This window comes from Camarhynchus parvulus, chromosome 1 (assembly GCF_901933205.1).
Source record: "Camarhynchus parvulus chromosome 1, STF_HiC, whole genome shotgun sequence".
Classification (NCBI taxonomy): domain Eukaryota; kingdom Metazoa; phylum Chordata; class Aves; order Passeriformes; family Thraupidae; genus Camarhynchus; species Camarhynchus parvulus.
The window spans coordinates 18,511,764-18,532,451 of record NC_044571.1 but is presented as its reverse complement, the minus strand read 5'-3'; the positions used below and the strand labels follow the sequence as shown (position 1 = coordinate 18,532,451).

Sequence of the window (20,688 nt, the reverse complement as noted above, 5' to 3'; positions counted from 1 at the left end):
GGTTAAAGTGGATCCTCATGAGGGTCAGTGAGGCCAAGTACAAGATGCTGTACAGGGGTCAGGGCAACCCCTGATGTCAATACAGGCTGGAAGTTGAATGGATTCACAAGAGCCCTGAGGAGAAGGACTTGGGGGTGCTGGTGGATCAGAGGCTGGACATGAGCTGGCAGTGTGAACTTGCAGCTCAGAAAGATTCAAAAGCAGCATGAGCAGCAGGCTGAGGGACTCTACTTTGCACTCATTAGACTCCACCTGCAGTCCTGCATCCAGCTCTGGGGTTTCCAGCATGGGAAGGACATGGACCTGTTGGAGCAGGTCCAGAGGAGGCCACCAAGATGATCAGAGGGCTGGAACACCTCTTCTATGGGGAAAGGATGAGACAGGTAGGGTGGTTCAGCCTGGAGAAGAGAAGACTGTGAAGACCTCATTGAAGCCTTCCAGGACCTAAAAAGGGGCTTATATGAAAGATGGGGTCAGACTTTTTAGCAGGGCCTGTTTCAATAGGATGAGAAAGGAGCATAGATCCAGACTGGACAAACTGATTATATTCAGACTAGGAATTAATTTTTTTACAGCAAGGGTGATGAAATCTTGTAACAGGTTACCCAAATTGATGGTGGCAGGCTCTGAGCAATCTGATATAGTCGAAGATGTCCCTGCTCATTGCAGGGTGATTGGACTAGATGACATTTAAAGGTCACTTCCAAGCCAAACTATCCTGCAATTCTAAATTTCCTCACATGTATCCAATGTGTTTCAAAACCAAATCCAGTGTTGTTTCAAAACAAAAACATGGTAGCTTCTCCCCAAAAGATATTAAAATAGAGTAATTATTTCCTCCATTTCTAAATGCAGCTTCTGTACAAATCATAAAATCATGATTTCTAACTGCTCAGAGCTTATATACCTTAGAATTACCATAATTTAAAGTCCACTTTCCTACTCCTCCAGCACTTGCTTATCTTTTATTCTAGAATTGGATGAAAGCAGATTCCAGGAAAAAAATCACTTTAAAAAGTCCAGCTTTGTTAGATAAAAGTGGGTCTGGTATCATCAGATTTGCCTCTAGCACGGCCTGCCTTTTAATAATCCTGTTCTGTCAGTAGGAGGCAACTCCTTTTGATGATACTGAGATCTTGTTTTCCATTCCTTGGGCCGTGTTGCTGTCTGATCCAAAACAAGACAACTCTACAAGTGGCAATTCCAGTCTGGTTGCATATGCCTTATGATCAGAAGCATGTGATGACTGCTTGAGCAAATGGGTGCACTTATGCCTGTCATCACCTATTCCTCCTGATGCTGTGGGAACCTCTTTAGTTTTTTGGGGTTTTTTCATTTTAATTATACTTTGCCGTCGCGAGAAGGTTGTAAGAGCACAGAAAAGACTCTTACCACTGTCTCCTTTAGCTTTTCTTCCCGTGATCTTGTTTTAACAGTCAAGTTGGTGTTATTCTGAATTATTACAGGGAAAAAAAGTGTCTGGCTATTTTTTTGAAATAGCGTGCTTTGTATTTCGATTAATTCCTTCATTGATACCTTAAATGTTTCTACTTGTAAAGTGGAGCTGCCTTTCAATTGTGAGTTTGCATACCTAGCGCCCTTAGTGTGGAGCACAGTGAGACTACTGCCTTTAATAAATAACTCTGACCGGCAAATACTTTATAAAGGCATTTTCGGGCTTGATAGTGCAGGGCATTCTAGAGCAAGTAAAAGTGTTATCATTTCCAGGGGAACGCTCTCAGAGGGCGCATGGTAGCGATCGATGGGGGACGACTTCGATGAGCCTTTCCGGCCCTGGTTTGGCTGTGGGCGCAGTCTTTCCCGCTGTTCCCGCTGTTCCCGCTGTTCCCGCTGTTCCCGTTGTTCCCGTTGTTCCCGCTGTCCCCATTCCCGCACCATCCCGCAGCTCCGGCCTGAGCGATTCCCCCCGTTCCCGTCGGGGCGTGGCCCTGCCCGGTGGGCGTGGCCGCTGGGCGGGCCCGGGCTCACGCGGTGCCGGTCCCGCCCCCGGCCTGGCCGCCATGTTCGTTCCTTCCGCAGCGCCCGGTGGCGGTGGCGCAGCCCGGGACCGGGACCGGCGGAAGGAGCGGCGGCAGTTCCCTTCCCGCGGGTAGGGATCGGCCTCCTCAGCGCGCCCGGGAGCGGCGGCAGTTCCCTCCCCGCGGCCCGGAGCCGAGTCAGGTTGCGTTATTTTCCTTTCCCTTGGCGCGTTCCCCGCTCGCTTCCCCGCCGCTGTCCGGGATCCCAGGCGCGCTCCCCGGTGTTCTCTGGCGGGAGCGGGAGGGCAGCCCCGGCCGGGCCCGCGGTGGGAGGGGGCCCCGGGCGCTCCCCAGAGCCGGTGCGGGTGGCGGGGAATGTGGCGTGATCCGGGATCCCGTGACTCCGGGGCAGGCGGCGGCTCCTTTGGGAAGCGGCTCCAGCTGGCCTGTGGCCGGTCGCCGACCCCGGGGCGCTTCCTCCGACATCGCTGGTCTGTCAGGCTGAAACTCGGCTTCGTACCTGTGTCCTCAACGCGGTTCAGACTGGGAACAAAAGAAGTATTGAAGCTCCTTTTATCTCCTTTTTCTCGTTGCTGTGGGCTTGGAGCGGGCAGCCCAGGGAGGTGATGGAGTCACCATCCCTGGAGGTGTTTGAGGAAAGGCTGGACGTGGCACTCAGTGCCGTGGGCTGCTTCACAGGGAGGTGTTCGGCCGTAGGTTGGTGTCGGTGATCTCAGAGGTCTTTTCCAACCCAATGGACTTCTGTGTGGAGAGGGGCCGCCTGCCCAACGCGCCCTTGGGTTTCAGTTCTCCTTTTTCGAAGCAGAGGCTCGGCCCGGCCGCTCTGCAGGGCCGGGGGAGTTCCCAGTGGCGGCAGGTGGCTCTGCGGGCTCCGGTGTGGGCCGGGATAGGGATGGGCCAGGGCTGGGAATCGCCTGTCTGCGTGGTTCATGAGCTGCTCTCCGTAAGTAAATCCGTGTTACAGGTAACTTGTTCAAAACAATTTAGTGGATAACAGGATAGTGCAAAAAAAATAGTTTTAAAAACCTCCATTAGTGCCTTTGTAGCAAGGTTATGTATAACTAGATACATGGAGAGTTTTATTAACTTGGGTGGGAAGTTAAGTAGGGAACGTCTTGGCTAAGTTTTGTTCAGGAATTGAAATGCTTGTCATGCAGCCTCCCATCCTATGTGTTGTTTTCCTTCTTGTCCATAATAATTTACAGCTACACTAAATAAGCATGTGGGTTTTATTTGTCTTTACTTTTAACGTGTTGTGCAACACTGAAGTTGTCAGTGCTAGCTTTTTTTAGAGCAAGGGTGGCTGTGTGTGACTGGGGTTTTTTTCAAAGTGTTTTTCCATTACTTTTAGTAGCTTTGAAGGTAATCTGTAATGGCAGACTGGAAGGAGAGCACACATACCCAGAATAAATCCAAAACGTTTTTTTCTTAGCACTTTTATTTTCAGAGAAACCTAATCAAAGGATAATACAGCTCTGTGTTTCATACCAACATTAAATTTATAATGAACAGTTACTTTTCTCTGTCTTCATTCAGGTTGTATGGAGCTGTCTTTGCTCTCTTAATCTTAGTAAAGCCTTTTCTATAAAGTTAAAAAGAGACAGTGGGTATTAAAAAAAACAAACAAAAACCAACAAAACACCTGCTCTAGCAGTCCTTGTTTTACTTTTTTTGAGTGCTCAAACACCCATCATTTTCCTTAAATTGAAAATATGTGTAAAAAAAGAATTGCAGGGGGTCAAATAAGATATTTAAATTTCAAGCTTTTATTTTGTGTCAATTGGTAATAAATTATGGGAAACAGATCTTCCAGCTCCTTAGGATTGGAATTTTACATAAATGTTTCACAATGGATAAAAACTTCCCAGCAAAAAGGCGTGTAAGAAGTCCTTAGGGTTTGTTGTTTATTTTCTTTAATAGTGTTTGTTCTCCCCTGTGTTTTGTTTTTGTTTTCCTTCTGAGCAGAGCAGACAAGTGTGTTGGCCTGGTACAGTGTAACCCACTTAATGCCCTAGGGATGGGCTTTTGTCACAAGAGTTACACTGGGAAGAATATGAATGTACAAGGTAGCCTTGAACCAATAGAGGCTGCTATTACTGAGATTCCCTGAAGGAAAAGGGAAACTAATGCAAGGGAGAAAGATGAGCACATTTGGGCAGAAATAATTGCTGGATAAGTTATTGAAAGAGTGGAAGCAGTAATAGAGAAGTAGGTTGCAAGGAGAATGTCAAATAGCTCAGGCATTGTTAGCAGTGTTGGACCAGGAGCAGCAGCACTGAAGGGTGTTTTGAAGTTGGCTGAAAGTAATAGAATATTTAAGCTGGAAGATGTTAACTGTGAACTGCTGAGAAATGTCAACTCTGATTAAATTGGAATAAATAAGTTTGCTCATTTAACTTGAATTTGGGGAATGAGGTTGGAGGTGAAGGTTAGGCTTATGCAATATTAAACTGACGGAGATATAAATGTAGATATTTCTCCTGACAAATTTTGCTAACTGACTTTGTGTCTAGCTAGAAGTTAGAATAAATGAAGTGATTCTGGCAGTAGGTGCTGAAATGATTTAATGATCCAAGGGTTATATGAACTTCACAATTCCTTCCCTTGGCCACTGGGTCTTTCATAGTCCTGGGTCATGCCAGGCAACTGTTTGAACTAGAATCCTGAGCTTCAAAGGAGTCAAAACCTTACAAAGAAACCCCCAAATAAAACTTTTTATGGTATCTAAATGAGTGGCAACAACTGAATGACAGTTCATTTTGGGTTGGGTTCATATAAGAAATTACAACTAAATTCTAGTGATATTCTGATCTTAGATCAAGGCTGCTTACAACTAGAGGCAATTTCAGATAGTCTGTGTTTTCTTTTGGATAGATGTTTAATAATTTGCTGACAGGCTATCTTCATAGTGCAGTGGTGAAATCACAGACACAGGAAGGAAGACTCGTGAGGAGGTGAGGACTTTGGTAGGGCTGGCTCTGAGGCAGCTGACAAGTGACTGTCAGTAAAGGGGTGTTCCTGATCCACAGCTCTTACGTCAATGCCCCATGGAGGGGAGGGTCAGGTTGGAGGCTGACTAATGTCTCTGCTTGTAGCACATTGGAAAGTACAAAGCCTGTAGCCTCCTGGCTTCATATCTGGTTGTTTTCCTTTGAATTGAGAGTCTTTCCAGGTCAAACATGTCTGTGGCCTCTTATGCACTAAAAAAGTATTCTTCTGCCACTTAATTGACCAGGGTATAAACCACTACCTCCCAAATATAAGAACAAGGATTGACTAAGGGGAGAAAAGTGAGAAAACATGATTCTGTCCTTTCTTTTCAGATTTTTGGAAACTTGCAGATCTGCTGTAGGCAACAAGTTTTACCACTGTAGTGATTGAGGGCTGAGAAATGTAAATCCTCCATAAACAGTAAGTGTTGAAAACTATGTAGTTTTGGATTCTGCCCTTTCTGCTGCAACTCTTGTAGTTCTTGGGACTTCTTTTCAGACCTTTCACAGAGAAGCAATTAATGTCTTTCTTAGATGGGCTGCTTTAACTAACAAACTACGTTTTCTATGCTAGCCTGGCAATTATTCTCAAATGCTTTGTTTCTGTGAAAAAACCCAACTACTAATGAGGGAGGGAGTTTACATTTCTATTGAAAGGCAAGTGTTTTTTTCAGTCAAAATACTTGCAGTGATGTGCCTTTTTAAACTTCTGATCTGATACCAGTGGCTTAACAAAATACGGTGGCTTAGTAAATAAAATTGTGAATAAGCTTCAAAACTGAAATGGATGTGCTTATATGTGTAAATTTGAGGATAGGAAGTTGTGAAACATGATCAGTGTTATGCTTGTAGAACTGCTAATTCTGCTTGTCCATAATTTTAGTGTTTTTTTCTTAGATGGTCCCTTTTTGATGGCCCCTTTTTTTTCTTAGATGGCCCCTTTTTGGCTGATGGCACATTAGGTTGTAAGTAAACATGATTACTTACATGATGGGAACAAACTTGAGTCTATTTTACATTTAACAGCTTCAGTTAAAGGACAGTGTGCTACATATCCTCAAGAAAACCTTTAGGTTTAGTCTTGGTTTTGTCTAACAGGTGGTTCACCAGTAACCACTGAATGACAGTGATAACTGAAACAAATTTTCTTGCCTGTTTCCAAGTTATAAAATAAATACAAGTGGAGAAGCAATTGTCTGGAAATTGGAAGTGTCCCTGACATCTGTTTCTTCAAAAATGCTAAGGCAGTTCAGTGGTGGTGTTACAATAGATCCAGGGTTTGGTGCCCTATTAAAGACAGGGAGTGGAGGTGAGATTTCAGTTGCTATGTGTGGTTTTTTTGTTTGGGTTTTTAATGGTGTGCTGCAGTGGCTAGTATCAACATGGGAAAAATGAAACTAAATAGGTCCAATTGCCTTGGTTTACTTAATAGTTTACATGGGGTTTGCAGCTTGCTGACATTATAGATGCAGTGCAGTTACTGTGTTGGCTAGCACTGATTTTCATAGAACTTGAGTTCAGCATTTGTCTCCAGCCTTCAGTACACTGGTGTGAGTAGACCTCCTTAATATATGAAATTATTTTTATAGTAAAAAAGGACAAATTCTTAGACTTGCATTCACATGTTGCTACTATGGTTTTCTAGACCAAGAATCTAGCTTTTCTTAGAGTGCTGCCTCAGTACCTGTAAGAGAGGTATTTGTACTCAAAATAAAGACAGACATTAAGTTGACATATGGAAGTAACACAATCTGGATGGATAGACTGGACAAGGCAGTAGTATTTCATTAACCTTTGCAGGACTGGATTTTGTAATGCAAACTGATTTTCTGAGGTTGCTTAGCTGTTTGTCTTTCGTTGTGACAGCAAATATTTGGACTGATAGTGGAAATATTTGACTTGCAATTCATTTTACTGTTTAAAAGGGACATCCTTAAAGGCAAAAATTAATATCCTTTTTTGTTATGGTAAATGTTCATGTCATAAATTACATTTAGTAGAAAATGTTCCCTGCTTTTAACAGGAATATTGGAGTCTGTGATTTAAGCACTGTAACCTTTTAAGTTAGGGGAAGCAATTCAGAAATGGTTATCAAAATGAACCAGAGTGGGCCTGCTTTTTATTTCCTCTGACTTTCTTTGAATATTGAAATGATTGAAGAACATGAGGAAAATTATTCTTGTTACAGGCTCTTTGTCTACTAGGTTGAGCTTACTTTTACATTAACTAATTGTGTAGCTCACTAAGAAATAACTATAGCAAACAGTTACATGTAATTCTATACTGTCTTGTGATTCCTGATGCTGGGTAAAACAATCAGATGCACATTAGGAATTAAGTTTTTGTTTTGTTTTCAGATGATGAATGATGATTTAAACTGAAAAATTGACATAGTAAATTTTCAGAAACATCATATTGTATGTTAACCATCCCTTCCAAAACCACTGTCAAAATGCACATTATACAGATAAATTGTATAATAGGAGAAATAATATTAGTTCTTGTAGTGTTTTAAGTATTTTATCATTGTATTATTTGTTGGAGTGTTAAGGCTTCATAATTTTAGAAAAAACAATTACAAAAATTGAGTTCTTTAAAAATCTTAACTTATTTAAAGATGCACAATCAGAAAATAAATGCAGCAGTTTACTGTTCTGAAAAATACAACTCTGATTCAGCAGATACTCTAAATCACATTATCAGTTGTGGCTGCAGATGAGTCCCTTACACAGTAATAAAACTATAAATGTATAAAGTCTTAGCTACTTTCAAACAAAAATACTTATTAATACTTTCAAACGTGCTTCTTTGGTGCTTCAGATACAGCTTGTCAGCATCTATTTAAATTATTGAATGTATATTCCATTACTTTGGATTAAAAACTTTACAGAAACTTAATTCCAGCCTAGCATGGCAGATGTGGAAACTGAATGTCCTGAAAAGCAACATTGCTTGCAACATCACGGAAGACTCTTCTGTAGCTTTTGTGTGAAAGGACCCGTTTGGTCCACTTTTAATAGTTTGTGGTTGGTCTGTAATTGTCTGCCCAGTAAAACTAATTTTATGGTCACCAGTCTCTTAGACCTCACTGGAATGGCCCACACAGCTGAAATTGTGCAAATAAACTCTGCAGGTTGTAGATGCACAAAGTAGTAGATACTGTTAACAGCTTCCTTATGTGTATTTTGTTTAAAATGTGGCCTTGTGAACAATTTCATTATAATAACTGCCATTGATAAAAATGCAGATGCTGAAGAAACGAGTGCTTAGTACCAGCCAGAACTACTTAAGCCAGTTATTTATGCACGTTGTGGCATTTGCCGAACTTCCAATTTCTGCAGGACTGGAAAAATAAATTATAACTTGTTCCCTGCACTGGTAGGGAAGAGCAGGAGAACATCCAGTACCCTCTGTTCCCATGAAAGCAGTATTTATTAAGAAGCAGCTCCTATCTATTGATGTAGAAACTGGAGACATAAATAAATGCACTAGACCATTTTCAGAGTTAAGAGTTAAGCATCTCTTAACTGCAACTCTTACACAAGTAGTCCAGTGACTCTAATGAGGTTTTTCACATGCACTAAATGTATGTGTTCATAACCTGAGCCATAGCCATTATCCTCTAACTCTCTGAAGAGTAAATGAACTATCTTATTGTAGCTTCTAAGAAGCTGTGTTATCATACAAACCTGTACAGAATTAAGGTTTTGTAAACGTTGTTAGTTATGCAGTATGAATGAATTAAATTACTTGCTCTGAAAAAAAAATTAATGGAAGCAGTCAGTTCCTTGTATTTTGATTTTTTTTGTGTTGAGGCTTCAAACTACTCGTTTTGTCTTACTGTAGATTGTGTCTAGCAAGTAAATATTCAGAGATGGAAAGTCACTGATAAAAAAAATTCCTGAAATTTCTTGCTCCTACTGTAGGCCTTGATTGTAAGGCAGCACAGAGTCATATGACTCTCACACCAGCTTGTATCAGGTACTAATTCTACAGCCACACTGTGGGTGATGTATATGCCAGTAATGCTAATTACAACTAGCAAGACCACATTCCTTCCTTCAAAGAAAGAGAGGGACTAGGCAACTTATGACCCATTTCCATTTTAAATAGATGCTATTTTCAGAGAAGCCTGGTAGGGCTGAAGCCCAGACTATCAGGTAGGTTTAGGAACACAGTTCTCATACAGAAACTTCAGTTTGAGCTTGATAAAATGAAACTTTAGCCCCAAGCAATTAAAACACCATTTTGCAGTATTAGATGACGCTACAGTTGTGAGGGCAAAGGTTGGGTACAAAGCACTAATAAGTAGCACAAACTACTTTAGTGCTAAAGGATATTTTTTATTATTATTTCTTTTTAAGTCTAACAGTTAAAAAGCCTTCTTTGGTGTCACTAATTTGCCATCCCCATGCTGGCAGCCAGACTATTCACTAGCACTTTCAGAATTTTTGACAGTTTTACTGTGGGAAGTTGACACCTCCTAACTGAACTGTCATTTTAGGCTTGGGCTCAGTATGTGGCATTTTGAGTATCATTGAAGTAGTAACAGCAAATTTTCTTTTGTGGAAGTTTTAATAGTATTCCATTCACCAATACTGTTCTGCAAGAAGTAAACTATAAACTATTGAATGCTCATCTAAATAAAATGACAGCATTTGCATTAGTTCCATAGATAACTGCGTTCCTAGTGCTTTGGTTTAAAAAGTAACTTTGGTAATAAAATACAGCACTGAAGTGACTAGTTCAAGGCACATGCTCTATAAAATTCTCTCACTCTGCTTTTTTCCATGAACCTTTTCCAGTGAACATAAATTAGTTATAGCACTTGTTGAATGTGATGTGATACCCCTTCAGTACAAAGGGGGAGTGGTTTGAAGGATTTGGGGGTTTAAAATAGTTCTAAGTGACAGACCAGTAATTTATGCAGCATACTGCTTAGATGCAGGCTGCAAGTCTGTGGAAGAGACACCTCTTTAATTTGATATTCTTGACTGGGTACTCTTACTGGACTGTATCTGCAGTTCACCTGTTTAGTGGAGTCCTGTTTTTGTACATGAAACTTGATGTTGGTGGAATTTAAAACACATTCTTGATATTTATGTGTGCAAAATTTGGTGCTCACAACTATTTCCCTTTTTAACATTTTCCTTAATTTTTACAGGTCTAGGAAAACAGGAGGATCCTTTCCCGTAACAATGGCAACAAAATCATCACTGCTTAAAGTAATACTGCTGGGAGATGGTGGAGTTGGGAAGAGTTCCCTCATGAACAGATATGTCACCAACAAGTTCGATGCGCAGCTGTTTCATACAATAGGTGTGGAATTCTTAAATAAAGAGTTGGAAGTGGATGGACATTTTGTTACCATGCAGATATGGGACACAGCAGGTCAGGAACGCTTTAGGAGCTTGCGGACTCCTTTCTATAGAGGTTCTGACTGTTGCCTGCTAACCTTCAGTGTGGATGACTCTCAAAGTTTCCAAAACTTAAGCAACTGGAAGAAAGAATTCATTTATTATGCAGATGTGAAGGAGCCTGAAAATTTTCCATTTGTGATACTGGGTAACAAAGTTGATATTGATGAAAGGCAAGTATCTACAGAAGAAGCCCAAGACTGGTGCAGGAATAATGGCAACTATCCCTATTTTGAAACCAGTGCAAAAGATGCCACTAACGTTGCAGCAGCCTTTGAAGAAGCTGTTAGAAGAGTTCTAGCCTCTGAAGATAGATCAGATCACTTTATTCAAACAGATACAGTAAACCTTCATCGGAAACCGAAGCCCAGCTCATCTTGTTGTTGACTTAAATTTCTTTTGCCAAATTACTGTTGACTAGCTTGCTCTGTAAAGGAATGGGGAAGGTGTAGTAAATAGAATAACAAATGGGTTTCACTCTAATATTAAAATTGTAACATTCTGCTGCTTTCATGGGGGAGAAAAAGAAAAATCTCCATTCATGAGTGACCCATTATTGAATTAGTGATGCTTTGTTTAGGAAGACATCAAGGAAAAAAATAATATAAGAATATAATTTGCCAACTTTATTCATATGATAAGTACTTTGAATATAATTAAAACTTGAAAGTTCTAGAAGCACTACTTTGAAGAAGCTGTTCTGGAATTCAGGCACAAAGATACTTTTATATGTGTATATTTTTATGAAATCGGCATTCCACTTTTGTTTCATTAGATGTCAGTTTCTTAACAATGCTAGATATTAAACTTCAGTCTCACTACATTCCTTTTCCTGTGAGTGGTACTTCATCTCTAATGTGGTTATTATAAGTTAATATAAATTACATCCAGGTCTTCTGATTGCCTAATGTTGCTGTAATTTGTGTAAGTTTGTAAGCAGGAAGTAAATTTCCTATGTATTTAATGTCCATTTTCTCCCATATGCTATTCTAATGCTGCACTAATTTTTCCAGTGGTTTAATGCAAAATACTGATCATTTTTAAAATTAATGTGTGTCCTTGCCTTAAGTCCATTCTGGCATGTTTCTGATCAATAAGGTGAAAAATCTGAGTAACTGAAATGTAACCATTTTTTGAAAAAGAAATGCTTTATTTAGTCAGCTTTAATAGCACTTGAAAGGATCCACATTGTGACAATTTTTTAGGAAAACTTGTGTACAGCCTTAGAAGTTCCAAACTTCTTGTTCCTGTTAACCTGAGCTATGAATGTGTTTACCTGTAATATCTGCACTGTGATATTAAGGAATGGCAATACGTAGAGAACTCAGGAAGCTCTTGACTTACAGTAGATTTGACAGCTTTCAGCCCTAATACAGGTATATAACTATAGATAGTGTTTGAGCTGAATTTGATCATTATTAAAATTGCTATTTTAGGATATGGACTTGTACCTTTAAGGGATAATATCTTTTATATACTGAATTCATTTCATAATTATGAACCAGAACAAATTCTGTATTTGTTGGACAGTTTTTGCAGTCAGGCAGACAAAACTTACAGGTGTTTTAGAGGCTTTCAGCTGCAGTTTAAGTGGTAGAATACTTGTATGAGAAATGGTTATTGACTCTCAGAGTAACCACTGTCCTTGCAATAGCAAAATTACTAGTGCACTTGCAATTGCTTCCATCTGTAATTGACTGCTAACAGGCACACATGTGCACATGGTCTGAGAGGAAGTCTGATGCTGCGGGACAGGCCATGTTATTCATTAAACAACTGCTTTCTGTACAGAAACTGTTTTTGTTTCAATGGAAAAGCATTTCTTGAAGAGTACATTACCAGCAAGCACTTTATCTTAAAAGTATCTGATCAATCTGTACCAGGTGTAATTATTTGGAAGTAAAGCTTGCAAAAACAAACCCTTCTTGTTGCTCTTAGTACACTTTTCTGAATGTATTTATTCTTGTTCAGCCTGTCCAGGACAACTTTAGTCTGCAGATCTGCTACTCCTGCTTAAAACTTGCATATTTTTATCTTTTGTGCATTCCTAAATCTGATTCATCATTGCAGTCCTGCATCTAAACGAACAGAACTGTATTTTAAAGTTCAATCCCTGAGGAGTTAAATTTAGGTTGAACTGCTACTTATGTTTAATTTCTAGTCAATGAAGGAAAAGATCTGCGAAGAAAATCTTGGCTAAATCCCTCTTAATCTTAGGATGAGAGAGCAAAAACCTTTAGAAATTAAGATTGCTTGTGTTAGGGGCTACTAATCTAGTGATGTGAAATGGTTGTAAAACCACTACCTTACAACTTAAAGCTTCCTTTGACATTCATTTTAGCAGAGATTAAGGTTGAAACAAAACAGGAGCTGAAGATACTGTGACTAGAGTACTATAGATACCATTCAGGTAAGATTGCTAAAAGGGAAAAATGAAGGATGAGAACCACTATCATCTTTCTTCTGTGCAGGCATCTGTGTTTTCCCATCTGTCCCCTTTCCACTTTACATCATGGTTACCAAGCCTCCATCTCAGAAATAGGTTTAATAAAGTTAAAACATAATCCCATAGAAGTGTATTACTCATGCCCTGGGAGCTGCTGTGTCACAACTGTCACATCACAAAAGTGGCCAATAAAGATAAACAGGTGTGTACATGCTTGGTTAATAAGACAGCATAGGAATTAGGCTTAGGTCAGGAGTTGGTCTCAGAGAGAAACTACTTAATGCCTACAGAATCAAAAATCTTTTGACAAGCACTTATAGGTGACAGGTATAAAATCATAATGCTTAATAATAAACATTAATTTCTGTACTTTGTAAAAGCTAGGTTTCATTCCATATAGATGTAAGGCAGGCATTTGTGGCTTATGTTTCAATTCACTGATTTCTTTCAAGAACTAACACACATCAAATATTACAGCATCCTGTTAGCAGTATGTGGAGCTCTGCAGATTGACATACTGTGTAACATGTATGCAAAGTTCCAGTGTCCTTTAAAATGAGGAAAAAGAACTATTGTGGGTTGGTGGGACTACTGAATGCTGTGCTTGTTTGAGAGCAGAATGGGAAGGGGCAGAAGCAGCTACCTGGGACAGCTGACAGCTCATGTCACAATAAACTGTACCAATGCTTACATAAGCTGCTTTAACAGCTGCTCCATACCTCAAATGGATCTTACTTTAACTCACCTGACAGGTTACCTAAACAGTAATGGAACTTTGTAGTTCTAGTTGGAGTCTGAGTTGCATTTCCAGCCTGGATTTACTAAGGTTGATTCATGTTAGCTTGTGCTAATGTTCTCATCTCCTTACACTTGATTTTTGAATGACTTAGGGTAATTCTAATGCCTTTAATGCAGAAACTTTTTATTGCCTTTACTGCATAATGCAGATTATCTCTGTTTTCTTGTACTGCAACAGACTTTATTTTGAATTCTTACTCTTAAGCCCTGAGAGGGGGTAGGAACGTAATCCTTGCAAAGGAGGTGTTCTTTTCACTGAGAAACTGTTCACTGAAGCATGCTGGAACTGCAGCCTTCAGGCCTAGAACAGATTTGTGACTTTAGCTGACCACAAGATAATTTTCACCCATCACTTCAGGTAGTGGTCTTTCAGCTGACCGAGAAGAGTCACAAACCAAAGCATAACCAAGTGTTTCTCCACAGCCAGAGAACTTGGAGCTACCTCACCAAGGCCTTCAGGGTTCTGTCACAAGACAATGATCCTGAACCACAAACTCTAGGACAAAGGTGATGTGTTAGGACATAATTCTTCCATTCCTGTGCCAGTAACAGTCTGTTTTCATAAAGCCTAGATGGATCTGAGTCTGCATTTGCTATATTCAGAGGAAAGAGGGAAAGATGTAAGGGAGGTATAAGAACAGGCACCATTTGGCTAACTGACTTCAGAAATCAGGTAAGAAAGAAAATGCTTTCATTTTACTTAATGTCCTACTGCAGCAGCAAATGCAATTATAAAAAATGTAGCTTCTAAAAGTGGTAGAAACTGTTAGCACTAATCCTTCATATTTGCCAAGCCTTTTCTTCCTGCTAAGTATATGATTATTTAATTAAAGTATTTCCTCAGTGAATCTTAACTGTTAGTATTTTTCCAGATGTCATGATACAGGGGAGGAGGCAGAAAATAACTGCAGCTCAGTGGCTCCTTACCACATGATCAAGAATGCTTTACCTCAAGTGTGTTTGTTATTTCCATGTGTACAGAAAAAAAATTTATTTATATAAAATTACATGACATTATCAAAGGGCTGTACAATGCAGTTTATATGCAAAAACATTGCAAAGACAAGTATTCCCATCTTCACTGGCCACCCCACCAGGTACTGTTACTGTGGTTATGTAGTTTTCTTCTAAATCACTTCAAGTATACTCAACAGGCATCCATACTACAACATTTCATGTTTTATTTAAGGTAAATATGTTCTTTTTTCTCATGGAACATTTTACAGTGGCAGCTTAGCAGTAAGTGCAGAAATGATGACTGACTACACTTACAGCACACACAGATGTGGTCCCCTTAATTATACAGACTATGCAAAATACTTCTTAGAATAGCATGCCACTTCCTTTGGAAATTACTTCTCAGACATTGAAAAAAAAAAGTACAAGATAGCTTATACAGATTTGCTGCAAAAAGAAACAGAATACTTAAGATTGTAAACCCAAGCAAAGTATTAGGTACATATATGCCAAATGATCTATTTAAAAATTACTGGTTTGGAATGATGTTAAGCTTTGCAAAATGGTTCCTAAAACATTTTACAACAGAATAGGAGCCAGACAGGTCAAATAATGCCTTTCTGAAACCTCAACAAATATAGTTTCATGGTGCAAAGATCCTTCTCTAAATTTATTTACAAAAAGAAAGTTTCAGCAGTTGAAGAAATAATGGGGAAAAACAGTGAGTTTAAACATGTAAATTTCGTTTGGGTTTTTTTATGTGTGTATTCGAGTTAATGTCAGGGCAGATCTGGCTCTTCTGGTCTATTTCATTCATTGATGCAATACTGCAGCTAAATGTGTATTGCACTAAATACATGGAAAATTTGAAATTAGACACTTTTAAACTCTAGGGGTTTTCTCAAAATTTCTTGATGTACTGGAGACAGCTTTTCTGATTTTCCATTTCTTATTGAGCACTTTATATACATACAATTACACATCAATAAATAGAGGCTTGATTTACTACCACAGAGTGTTGTCTTAGTCTGGTTAGTCTGCAGAGTGAGCTCTCTACTGAAGGAATACAACTAGGAAAGTTTATTATAAAATTAAGCACTTAGACCAAACAGTCAAGAGTTCCCTTTTACTCATATTAAACCAGGTGACTGGTGACATCTTTTGCATTTAGGTCTGATTTCCTCTCACCCCGTGTCAGAGGCTTACACTTTGCATATGCATTAACACATAATGTCTCAGTTTCTTCCTTTGTACCTCTGCAGCCTCTGACAGTTTAAACTTTATTTTCACATCACATAAAAGGAAACTTCTTGAGATACACCTTTTTTTTTAACCAGAGAAGCTTGGCTGTTTTTATCTACATCAGCAAAAGAAAAAGCTGCTTCAGCATCCAATTAGTCAGTCTTCAGAAGATGAGTATAAAACATGCAGAGGACTAACCAGAAGAAGTACAGTTCAAACAATCAGGAAAGTAGGGAAAAAGCACTCACTCAGGAGATTTATTTATTCAGCTTAAAAGGTGTTTCTTTCCAAGGAACTGGACTTTTCTTTCAAAGGCAGTGGATCGAATAGGAGTATTGAGTTCATAAAATGGATTCATTGCAAACTGGGGAAAGAAGAAAAGCACAGTAAGCACAATGCCCAGCCCTGAAAAATGTCACTTTAGTTGACATCTACTACTAACTTTCAGCCTATTTAGTGCCACTAAGAGCACAGACGTCCTAAACACTCCTTGCTTTCCAGGCCCTTGCATTCTCTCCATACATGTGCAGAGCCATCCCATAGCACCAGCTCCTCAGAACAAACCCATCACACTGGTGGAAATCAGGATCATTTGAGTGCCTGTGGGAGGCTGAGATGGTGGTGCTTCCCATGACTGTTTGCCATGACCCTGTCCAGTGGAAGTACCACCAGGATTTGGGAACAAGGGCTATGTGTTCCGAGAGCAAAGCTACCGGGCTCTGTAGAAGAGTCCTTTCATTATCATAATTAATGATACCATACTACCACAAAATGCATCACAAGAAGTTGCCCCACAAGTTCTCTGTTGCCCAGAGACCCTGTTGATTCCTCAGCCCCGGAGTTGTTCAAGGCCAGGCTGGATTGGGGTTTGACCAGTCTGGTCTAGTGGAAGGTGTCCCTGCCCACGGCAAGGAAGTTGTAGATGGTTTTTATGGTCACTTCCTACCCAAACCATTCTAATCTAGTCCACAAAAAAATCACTGAACTAAAGTGAAGAAGTCTAAAAGAGCAGAGTTTATAACAATTTCAAAAAACCTATTCTGCTTAATTGAAAATACAGCCTTTGTGTCACATTACCAGCTCTGGCTGATGTGGACTGCACAGGTGCTTATACAGGCCCCCAGCAGAAAACATGCTAATACAGCTGTGCCTAGGCACAAACAGCAGAACACGCTCAAAAGTAGTGCAGCAAGACCATAAAAAATGATTTCTTACCTTTATATACAACTCATATACATCAGTAAAGAAGTTCTTGATTCCATCTTCTTGCCTTACATCATGAAGCATTATAAATCTCATATGTACAGTAATTAAGGAGAATAAAACTTTTACAAAGAAAAGAGACATTATCCTGAGATAACCATTCACACCTAATTCAACATATACCTAAAATGTTTAGTTGTACCTGAAATCGCAGTGACTCATAGGAGGAAGCATTTAAAAAAGTAATTGAAGCAATGAAATTTGGAAAGCATTACCTTTGTATTTTAACATCCCTCTATTTGAAAATAATCACCTCTCTATCCAAAGTTTCTTTTTTAAACAATGTAATTCTGAATGTGGATGATGCTCCCTGCCATGTACTCCTAAAGTTAAAATGTCACTGAATGTTACTTGCTATATGTAACAAATGTTTCTCAACAAACAGGTCCAGGACTACCTGTACATAGTATCAAGCCTCAGCACTGCATTTTCAACACTGGAGTGACTGACACCAGGCAAGTTCACTGCCACTTCTCCTGTCCAGCACGGTCAAAGGGGTGGGAACAGAGAACACACAAGCTTGCTCAGAGCCTCTCATACCTCTTTACTCCATGTACCACATTTCATTGTGCTATTTTGGCTCCTACAAAGGTGAAAATCCACCTTTCCAACTGTTCCCAGCTGCTGTGCCTCCCAACATAGTTCTTCCTGCAGCTGATGACTCTAACAATAATAGCGAGTAGCCAGAGAAATCTGTTCCAAACTCACTTTATCTACCTTACCTCTTTCTGAGAAAAGGCTTTTCTTATATAAATATAAGGAAAGAGAATAGGGAAGGATATGTCCAGCTGTGACAAAAGCAGAAACAAACCATTCATTAAACTTGTCCACAGTCTTCAAGTACATGTTGTTAGAAAGCCACATGTTCTCATCTACGAGGTCGAGAGCAGCATGGGCAATGAACTGGTTGAGGTGGCGATGATCATCCTGATGCATTTCCAGAAGACAGCAGATCAGTCATTCAGTGAAAGGAATGAAATACAAACAATCATTTGCTCCAGAACATTTGTTCAAGTTACATAATGTTACATATACCCTGCTTTTCTGTCACACGTGCCATCCTGTAATTAAATGAAACTAGCATATGTTTTCATGGTATTTGGTTTCAAGGGAGAAAAAAGGTCATAATAAAAAGATCACCACAAAACCAGTCCTGAGAGCAACAAAATCAGTAAAGCCTGTACTACATCTCAGGAACTCAAGCATGAATTCTTTTGTTTACTGATGGGCAAACTCCTACTGCTAACTTATTCTACAATATAGGCCCTCATATGTCTTTTTCTCTTCTTTCCAGGCATCTGTTTTTGTGATATTTACATAGCATACATAAAATGTAGCATTTTCTGGACTGTAACATTTCAGTCAAATTTGGCAGAAATTGACCCATAGCTTACAATGTGTACGAGCTGGGGGACAGATGAGGAAAGCAGAAATGCAGAAGGCAGGTATGCTGATAAAATCACCTAAAGATTCTGTTTTTCTCATGTTGTTTACCTAAAACCAGGATTGTTTTATTGGTTTTGGGGTCTTCTTTTTTTCTGCAACTAGTATTAAATATATGCCTGCAGATGTAAACTGAATCTCTTCCTATAATAAACATGAGATCACAGTGTTTGGCCTGTGTACTTTGTAGGCAATCTAGAACACCATAGGACATCTGCCAAGAAAAGATACAGGACAAAACCACACTGGAAGCTTTTATCAGACTGGAAGAATAAGTAGTTTTGTACTGTTTCTCATAGTAACAGGATGCTGTTACTGCCACTCTCACCTCTCAGGTTTCCCCTGCAATATCTTTTACACATCCTCACACAAAGTCTAGTCTGAGTAGCCTTATTTATGATCTTTTATGGGACATTAGTTCAAAATACAGATGATGCCATACAGTTCCAATCAGTGACATCACATACTTCCATTTTTGGATACACTCTCAGATACGCGCACTTTTATTCTGACATCTATTTTTTCTTTGATGTAATGCCACTTACAGATAGATTTGTTCTTGTCCCACTGGAAACAATACTTATTGAGTAGTATTACATCTGTCACATTTTCAAAGTCTTGATTTATCACCACAAGTTTTTATCTTTCCTTACTTAAAAGCAAGTATGAATAATGTAGATGATTAAAAAATTAGGTATTTTATAGCATAAAGAATAAAGGACTGACTAGAGCTTTAAAATTTATGTTTCATACTTTACCTTATTACTTTATATAAATGTCTTAAAAGTAAGTGGCATTAAACAACATCTATTACTACTATAAAACGTCTAGACACTAAGAGAAATTACCAAAGCAAAACTAAGATATATATATTCTATAACATACAGCAGGGAATATATAAGGAAGCTGTGTTTTGTGAAGAACTAGTATAATCTGGCAAAGATTTTTTTAAGAGACTTTGTAAATCCAGAGTTCTACTCCCTATGACAAAATTTCTGTTCAATAAACCCCAGAAAACAGTAGATACTTCTTTTAACAACAATGCTGGTCATGCTTCTAATACATTGTAGAATTATAAAAGAATCACAGGAGTGTCATAGGGGGAAAAACACACCTTTGACTCTACTTTTCCAGGAGGCAGAAATTCCATTTCAAATATGGGATTATCATGATGACCAACTATCACGAAGTAGAAACTTCCAGACATTCTTCAAAACAATGCTCCCTACAAGAAAAGACAAAAATGCTGATGGCTCTATATACAAACTCTTAATCCATGTAGAAGAGCTCCTAAAAATCAGCCAATGTGCTCCCATCCATATTTACCAGAGGTAAAAGAGAGATAAACATTTAGGTATGCATGTCAAGAGGATGGAGCCGAGCTCTTCTTGGTGCAGCCGCCCACCAGGATGAGAAATAACAGGCAGAAACTGATGCCCGGGAAGTTCCACCTGGACACGAGGAGGAACTTATTGCTGTGCGTGTGACTGAGCACTGGAACAGTCTGTCCAGAAAGCCTGAAGTTATTCCAGAACAGCCCAGACACAATTCTGTGCCCTGTGCTCCAGGACGGCCCTGTTTGAGCAGGCTGGGCCAGATGCCTCTGTTCACTCCCAAGCTGTCAGATTCTGGGGGAGCCGGAGAATATCGTTGGGAAGCGGACGTGGAAGTGACCCCAGGTACCTAAAACCGATTCCTGCCCTGCTCGCCGATGATTTACCCACCGGGAGCCCCCGGACACAGCGATATCCCAGCCCATAGCACCCGTCTGGAGGAACCTCCTCGCCTGCCTCTCCCCGGGCCCAGCTCCCAGGCAGCAGAAGGGGAAGGGCGGCAGCCGGCGGGCGCCTCCTCCCTGGGACAATCCCACGGCTCCAACCCCGGGCCCTCCAGAGGTGCCCGGAAAGGCCAACCCGTCCCGCCGCCCCCCGGGGGGAAGGCCCGGACTCCGCGGGGCTGCCGTCCCCAGGGGGGCCCGCGGCACAGGGGGAGAGGGAGGCGGGCAGGGAGAAGGGCCCCGGCCCGCAGGGTCCCGCCCGGGCCCGCCGCCTACCCCGCGCCGCGCCCCGTCCGCCGCCCGCGGCCCCGGAAGCGCCGCGCTGTGCCCGCCCCATCCGGCGCCACCGTGACGC

At 40.3% G+C, this 20,688-nt stretch overlaps 2 protein-coding genes across 5 annotated transcripts; one reads left to right on the top strand and one right to left on the bottom strand.

Moving 5' to 3' along the window:
• The first annotated feature begins 2,015 nt into the window (after nucleotides 1-2,015).
• Nucleotides 2,016-11,230, top strand: RAB9A (RAB9A, member RAS oncogene family). Of its 2 annotated transcripts, XM_030943766.1 has the most exons (3): nucleotides 2,016-2,181; nucleotides 5,324-5,411; nucleotides 10,155-11,230. In XM_030943766.1, the coding sequence occupies exon 3, from the start codon at nucleotides 10,189-10,191 to the stop codon at nucleotides 10,792-10,794; it is 606 nt and encodes a 201-aa protein (XP_030799626.1). In that variant the 5' UTR covers nucleotides 2,016-2,181; nucleotides 5,324-5,411; nucleotides 10,155-10,188; the 3' UTR covers nucleotides 10,795-11,230. The 2 variants fall into 2 exon arrangements, with proteins under 2 accessions (XP_030799626.1, XP_030799716.1); XM_030943856.1 differs by lacking the exon at nucleotides 5,324-5,411.
• A 3,382-nt stretch (nucleotides 11,231-14,612) lies between these two features.
• Nucleotides 14,613-20,658, bottom strand: TRAPPC2 (trafficking protein particle complex 2). 3 transcript variants are annotated; one of them, XM_030943988.1, is made up of 5 exons: nucleotides 20,610-20,658; nucleotides 19,671-19,781; nucleotides 17,896-18,040; nucleotides 17,066-17,151; nucleotides 14,613-16,214 (listed from the first exon to the last, which is right to left on the bottom strand). In XM_030943988.1, the coding sequence occupies exons 2-5, from the start codon at nucleotides 19,761-19,763 to the stop codon at nucleotides 16,116-16,118; spliced, it is 423 nt and encodes a 140-aa protein (XP_030799848.1). In that variant the 5' UTR covers nucleotides 19,764-19,781; nucleotides 20,610-20,658; the 3' UTR covers nucleotides 14,613-16,115. The 3 variants fall into 3 exon arrangements, with proteins under 3 accessions (XP_030799848.1, XP_030800020.1, XP_030799935.1); XM_030944160.1 differs by lacking the exon at nucleotides 20,610-20,658 and adding an exon at nucleotides 20,281-20,566; XM_030944075.1 differs by lacking the exon at nucleotides 20,610-20,658 and adding an exon at nucleotides 19,883-20,271.
• Between the last annotated feature and the right edge of the window lie 30 nt (nucleotides 20,659-20,688).